The 7,633-nt window shown below is 33.6% G+C and overlaps 1 protein-coding gene across 1 annotated transcript; it reads right to left on the bottom strand.

Moving 5' to 3' along the window:
- Positions 1 to 379: 379 nt before the first annotated feature.
- LOC107874638 (vacuolar-processing enzyme) lies at positions 380 to 7,368 on the bottom strand. Its single transcript, XM_016721399.2, has 9 exons — positions 7,107 to 7,368; positions 5,253 to 5,417; positions 4,993 to 5,149; positions 4,627 to 4,712; positions 4,295 to 4,518; positions 1,505 to 1,553; positions 1,134 to 1,340; positions 832 to 1,038; positions 380 to 715 (listed from the first exon to the last, which is right to left on the bottom strand). Exons 1-9 carry the CDS (start codon positions 7,272 to 7,274, stop codon positions 578 to 580), a joined length of 1,401 nt encoding a protein of 466 aa, XP_016576885.1. The 5' UTR covers positions 7,275 to 7,368; the 3' UTR covers positions 380 to 577.
- Positions 7,369 to 7,633: the final 265 nt, after the last annotated feature.

A 7,633-nucleotide genomic window follows, 5' to 3' on the forward strand; every position in this document is an offset into this window, starting at 1 on the left:
GAAAATGGAGAGGAGCCGGTTGTACAAAGGAAAACATAATATTTTAAGAATGATAGGACGGAAAATGATATTTGCATCTGAATCTTTTTTTTACTTCGGAAAACAAGTTCCATCAATAGTTACCTTCCAAACTCATTGTCTTCTGCCCAGCCTAACAGCCCTAAATCACCACCCCTTGACCATCCCCACCTCCAAACTCCCAGTCCCCACTCCCTCCCACCCCCATATTATTTTCCTTAGTTACATAATATTTTCCTAATTAGTTCTATATGCCACCAGGCTAATGAGTTGGTGGATCGACTAAATATGTACTAACTGCTAAAAGCTTCATTATTTTCCACAAAAAATCAGACGAAATGTAAAGCTTTAGTATCGAGAATGTGTATAAAAAGGTCAAAAGGCATTATTATTGAGAATGTAAAGCTTTAGTACATGGAAACCGAGCAAAAATCTGTTTCTAATAAGCAGCCTTATTCTGAGTGTAGCTATCTACTAAAGGTGAAATTCTGCAGCCATGACACACACAAACTGGCTAAACATACTTCGTATCCCTTTGACAATGCAAGAATACCCTCTACTAAATTGAACATGCTTGTGCAGATGCAGCAGCCATTTGCTCACTCTTAATCCCAGCATTGCAGATGTTGGCGATGCCACGTACATGTTTCCTTCCATACGGGGTTAATCTTCCACAGTGCGACTCAAATATCTTGACCTATTATTATCAGGAATAGAGTAGTCATATTCTCATCAAAAGAACAAAACACAAAAATTGAACTGAATTACCACAAAGAATATTGCTTTTGTTGCCAAGCTAAGTATAATACTTACATAGGACTTAAGGCAATCCCAGTTGTCAACAAGTGGTTGTCCAGCAGGTCTAACACTGTGCAGTACCTCATTACCTTTTTCAACACCAAAAAGAAGCTCCCCTAGATGTTTTACATTGTTGTCCACTTGAGTTCTCTGTGATATAACTTCTTTAAGTTTCACATGAGCTTCATATTTCTCATCAGAGCCTTCAGGAGCATTTTGGTGCTGCAAACATTAAGAAAGAACAAACCGAAATCACGTGGTGTAGGAAGAAGAGTTTTCCATCATCAGTTGTGCTGCAAAAAGAGGTAGGAACATACTTTGGTAAACAAATAGAAAAGTTCAGTACTGAACTGATCCACATTCCTTGACAATGACATGGCATCCACCGAGGCATGACTGTGATTTTTGGAATTTTCACCCATATACGCGGCAAGAGAATCAAAACTGACCACTGTATCACCATATTCTGTGACATGGGAACCATAGTCAGCATACGTTATGTTGGCCGCAGTTCTGTTTGCAACCTGAGCGACACAATGAAATCATAAATCTTCCATTAACACATGGAATTAAAGAAAGCATAGGTGTCTCATATAGGATCTGAATAATTAGCAATTGATCTTCTACTTTTAAACAAATTGCTTAAAGCATTTGCAATATATATATCCAGAACAGTACAAACTCTTACTCGGCTATACTGCCCTTGGACACTGTCAGCCTCTCGATCTTGTGCATCACTGTTCATAAGTGCAAACAATAATAAGTTTGACATAATACTTCACTTCGAAGTGTAAATTTGTCCGTAAAACTTGTTAAAAGTTGCTTTAAGGAATAATGCACTTATTTAATATTTTGATTCTCTTCAATTTTTTCACATACAACTCTAAATCAAATTGGGATTCCTATTTTTTATAGGAGACTAATTAGTTATTATTTTTTATAGTAAATAGATTTTCTTTTATGGTAAGTTTAATTTATTTTTTGTTGTAATAGCATTATTTAAGTTAGAGTTGATGATTAATAAAATATGCAGGTTTATTAGAAAAGAAAATTAAACTTCTCTGCGTCTCTTCTCTTGTAATCCATCTCTATTTTCAGTTTTTAACAATATAAAACCAACAATTGATATCTACAACTATTTTTCTTGAAAAACTGTGAGTGAATAGATGGATTCTGAAAAAAGTTTTTCACGAATGGCTCCACCCATTTTTTATGGTGAAAATTATCAATTATGGATTGTGAGAATGGAAATTTACTTGGAAGCTCGTGATCTATGAAAGAGGATTATGAAATTAATCTGCTGCCAAATAATTCCACTATAGCCCAAATCAAGAGTTACAAGAAAAAAAAACACTAAGTCTATGGCGAAAGCAACTCTGTTTGCTTCTGTTTCAACAACTATTTTTATAATAATTATGTCTCTCACATCACCAAAAGAAATTTGGGATTATCTAAAGAAAGAATATGTTGGAGATGAAAGAATCCGAGGAATGCAAGTACTGAATTTAATAAGAGAGTTCGAGTTGCGAAAAATGAAATTAAAGATTTCGAAACAATCAAAGAATACTCAGACAGATTACTTGACATTGTTAACAAGGTAAGATTACTAGGCACTGAATTTAAAGATTAAAGACTTATTGAAAAAAATTCTTATTACGGTGCTCGAAAGATATGAAGCATGCATAACTACCTTCGAAAATACACAAGATCTGTCCAAGATTATCTTGGCAGAGTTGTTAAATTCTTTTCAGGCACTAGAGCAAAGAAAATTTATGAGGCAAGATGGCATGGTTGAAGGATCCTTAGTAGCCAACCACAAAACTCAAAGAAGGAGTAAAAATTTTAAAAATTACCCACCTTGTAAGCATTGTGGAAAACTGGGTCATCCATCATACAGATGTTGGAAAAGGCCAGACGCAAAGTGCAGCCAGTGCAATCAACTTGGCCATGAAGCAGTGATTTGTAAAAGCAAATTTGAGAACCATGAAGCAGATGTACGTGTGGTCAATGAACAAGAAGAAGACCATCTTTTTCTTGTAACAGGTATCTCAAGTAAGGTTTCAATAAATTTTTGGCTGATTGATAGCGGTTGCATCAACCACATAACTTATAACAAGAGTTTATTTAAAGAATTAAAGCCTACTGAAATATCCAAAGTTAGGATCGGAAATGGTGACCAGATTGTTGTTGAAGGAAAAGGAATTGTAGTCATCAAAACAAATTCAGGTAATAAAGCAATTTTAGATGTTCTTTATGCTCCATATATTGCTCAAAACTTATTGGGCATTGGAAAGTTGGTAGAAAAAGGATAGAAAGTGTCATTTGAGGATAAGCATTGTTTTATCAATGATGGTGCTGGAAAAGAAGATTTAAATAAACATCAAGATGAGAGGTAAACATTTTTCATTTTATCCAATGAAAGATGTTTCTGTAGAACCTAAAAAAGATCATACGCTGAAAAAATTAGAAGATAATCCTCTAATTCAAAAAGTTTAAGCAATATGTGAACCTCTTAAGTTTAAAGAAGATTTCAAAGTTTTCAAAGTAATTGAAGCTATGAAGGAGTTATCTATGTTTCAGAAAAATAAAATAGATAAGTTTAAATTCAAGATGCAAATGAAACAGGAAGAAATGCTAAAAGGATTTAATAGTCAAGGATTACATTCAAGACGAGAAGTAAATTAGTTCACTACAAGCCAAAAGATAATCTGCAGATTTATTCACATGGACACTTTCGATTATCAAGTGTGGAGATCCCAAGACAGAAGACCAAAATTTTGCCGTTCTTAAAGCAAGGAGGAGTGCTAAAAGTTGCTTTAAGGAATAATGCACGTGATTTATTTTTTGATTTTTTTATTGTTTTATATACAACTCCTAGTCAAATTGGGATTCCTATTTTAGGTAGGAGATTAATTAGTTACTCCACCCGTTTCAAAAAGAATGATCTAGTTTGGCTTGACACAAAGTTAAAGAAAATAAAGAAGACTTTTGAATCTTATGGCTTTAAATTAAAGTTGCATCAAATGTACCAAAATGTTCTTTAATTTGGTGGTCCTAAATATGCCATATGGAAAGTTGAAATTAAAGTATTGCCAAAAAAGGAAAGAGGTTATTCTTTTTGAAAAGAATTAAAAAGGAAAGTAGGTCATTCTTTTTTAAATAAAGGGAATATTATTTTTGGTAGCAAATAAGTTATCTTTTACGGTAAGTTTAATCTATTTTTAGTTATAATGACACTATTTATGTTAGAATTGATAATCAATAAAATATGCAATTTTATCAGAAAAGAAAAATTAATTTCTATGCGTCTCTTCTCTTGTAACTCATCTATATTTTCAGTTTTTAACAGTATTAAAACCAACAAAACTTCGTCCTAGAATATCAAAGATAATACAAGAATCTATACTTGGCATACTCCTTCCTGACAATGTGGCAAGCTCTTTGACAACCAGAAAGAGTTCATAAAAATTGTTTATACCTATCTTCCATCCAGGCAACACTGAACAAGTCTCCCAAGCACACACCCTGAAACTCGCGAGGGGGACATGCAACCAAGCAGGGGTCATCAGGAGTACCCTCGCCACAATACGTTGCCCAACTGTCTTCATCGGGTTCTGATGCAGTCATGGCATATATATCTAGACCCTCGGGAAGAAGACCATCAAACATGCTTCCAGACTCACAAGCTTCTAGGTAAAACACCTGAAGATGGAAAACATCATCCAACATAAAATACAGACTTTAAATTTCACCGATGAAAATTTGCGCCAAGGAAAAGAAAGCCTGAGAAACTAAAGCAAGTGAGTTTACCATTCTGTCATACGTCCCTGAAGAGTGCTTCTTTTTTAACACGTCGACTAGATCATTTGCAAAAACATATTCTCCACTCGGCATTGCTAACAATAAAAACATGAAAACAATTATGCATATACTAATCAGTTTAAAACAAGGATAAAAACTAAGAGAGAATCACAAAAATTATAAATCATCTTCCATTTTGGAATGAGTATTAGCTTAATTTTCCAATTGCATAACCATGGCATTCAGCGACAAGTTCCTAATATGAATTAATTATCCAATTATCATCGATATATATTATAACCAAGTTCATAGAATTCAATTGGAATTTGCTATTTAAAAAAGAGGGTGAAAATGTGAGGAAGACTATGTACTTACAAACAATGCCAGGGCCACCATGATCAGTATAGTAGATGAAGATATGGTCATTCGGATCACTGTTTAAAACTTTCCCACTTCCTCCAACTACAGCACTTTTATTAGCAAGGATAACATTGTAAAAATTGTTAGCATTAACATCTTCCTGTATATAATCCTGCCTCAAGAAAAAAGAAAAAAAAGAGGAAAACCCTCATAAGCACAACAGACACTAAAATCTTAAAAGTACTTTCAAGGAAGTGAAGCCAGCCAGAACGAACCTTGGGGACACCTTTGTAAACATCAGGGCCACGTGGGTTATTGATGATGACCCCAGGTCTGGGGTTTTCTCTATTGCTGGCAATGTCATCATACATGAATACAATGATATTCTCATCTTTAAGACCCCCATCCTTGAGTAATTGGTAAGCATGACAAACATCAGCCTGAAATCATACAACGAAATAAGTTGTTAACTAATTAGCTGCTCGCAGAGGTGGTTGAGCTAGAATTTTTAGTATGTGTGTTCTGAATTACAACTCTTTTGTTTATTGTGTTATCATTAAATGATTTTTTCATTTCGAAATACCGGTTCTGAGTTTAAGTGATTGTGGTTTCTGCCAAACCCATAGCTAACTCCGGCCTATGCTGGTCAAAATAGCAGAGCAATATAATGGCACTTGTTCTCTGTACCATCTGCCCATCCAGTTTATATATAGTTCTTTTTTTTGCCTTTTGTTTTGATTAACGTATTTCTTGTATTTATATTTTGGAGAGAAATTCTAGGTCCTCCTTAACAGATGCTTGGACGTTATTACCTTGTCCGACTTCATTAAAAATATGCCTATTACACACAAAATGCTATAAATAACATGTACTACTATATTTTAGTGGTGTTGTGTGGAAAACAATAATAAATGAAAAACAGGTATATGACTTTGCACTTTAAGTTACTTGAAAATTACTAGTGCGCAATTCCTGTCGGAAAAGAAGAAGAATTTGTTTGAAAAAAGAAAGCCCCTCCCTGGATCCCTTTCTAGTTGCATTGCATCATTGCAATTTGCAGGCAAGCCTCGAGCCTGACCGCCGTTTTTTATACTCACGTTCTTCTTTCTCAGCTTGTTCGCAACATGGAGTGGTTATAAAAACTTATCCCAATCGATTTGGTTTTACGTAAAACATTATTTCTACCCGTCAGTATTTTGTATATTAATGAAATTGACTATTCAATCACTCAAATAGTTATTATATTACAAGTCATATTTCTTCTTGATTCTAATTAGCTGCATGTCTAAGGTTTATTAAGGAAAATGGGTAGGAATATTGACGTTGAGAATTGTTTACTCGAAAATTGCACGGTTGTGTATATACATAAATTTTACTTAATAGAAAGTCAGAATATTTGTAAGCAATATCATGTTCGCTTGAAATATTCAATAAACAGAATTTTCCATATTATATTTCAAATTTGTAGTTGGAAAAAGTGGATTTCACTATTTGCTAATAATACCAAAAGAGTAAGATACGGATGGTGTGAGAATTTTTTATACACCAGATTATCTTAAGATATTGTACAAGGTAAATACAAGAATAAAATTGTTTAAAACTGGGATATTAAGTTTGTTAAAGAGTATAAAATGCACAACTCGTCGTTTAAGTGGTGAATTGGAGAAAAAATAATCAAAAGACAGAACCTCATCAAGTATTCAAAATATATTTTTTCTATGTGCAAAGTGCGGTTACCACTTATTGAACAAACAATAAAATATATTCTTTCTATAAGGAATTGTGAGCCTCATTAAGTATTTGAACAATAGGATCCTGTTTGCACCTACTTATCTAATAAGCGATAAAATATATTCTTTCTATAAAGAATTGGGAGGGGAAAGAGAAATAGGAGTTTGATTAGAATTTAGCACTAATTTGTACTGTACAAAATAGTAGCAACTATATCCGGGATTGTTTTAGTAATATTGTGCTTATACAAGAAATGCTCAATATTTCTTATAATAATAATATTAATATACGTCTCACTATCATCAAGACTATTAATTAACGTTTAAAAGGAATTGAAGAACATATAGTATCCTAAAAAAATATTAGGCAATACAAAAAGAATTATTTAGGATGATCACCTGATGCCTATAATTATCCCAGCCATTGGAGCCAGCAACTAGGACGGCCCATTTGGTTCCTTCTGATTCTTCGGTTAAGAATTGAGAGATACTAAGACCTTCAATATTGACCAATATTGAGAGCCAAAAAAGGGAAAATACACCAACAATATTATATCTAGATATCATTGTATTGTGTTTGAGATTAACAAAGATAGTGCTCACATAGGATAGGATTATTGAGTTATATGAACTGGTGCATCAGAAATTTATAGGATTCACCACTCCATTGTGCCAACAGCATTAGAGACGGACAAAGAGATTGATGATGAGGACGACGTAGAATTCGAAGGTCTAAAAGGAAAAACAATCATAGGAACTCACGAAAATATGTCAAGAACTGGACAATTTTAATAGCTTAGCTAGCGTTTGGCCATAGATTTTGAGAGTACATTCTAAAAATGTATCTTCATATATCTGTTTGGCCATAAAATTTGATCACATTTTGAAAAATTGATCTTCAAATATTTATAAGTTCCCAAAATCTG

The sequence above is a fragment of the Capsicum annuum genome, chromosome 6 (genome assembly GCF_002878395.1).
Source record: "Capsicum annuum cultivar UCD-10X-F1 chromosome 6, UCD10Xv1.1, whole genome shotgun sequence".
Taxonomy (NCBI): domain Eukaryota; kingdom Viridiplantae; phylum Streptophyta; class Magnoliopsida; order Solanales; family Solanaceae; genus Capsicum; species Capsicum annuum.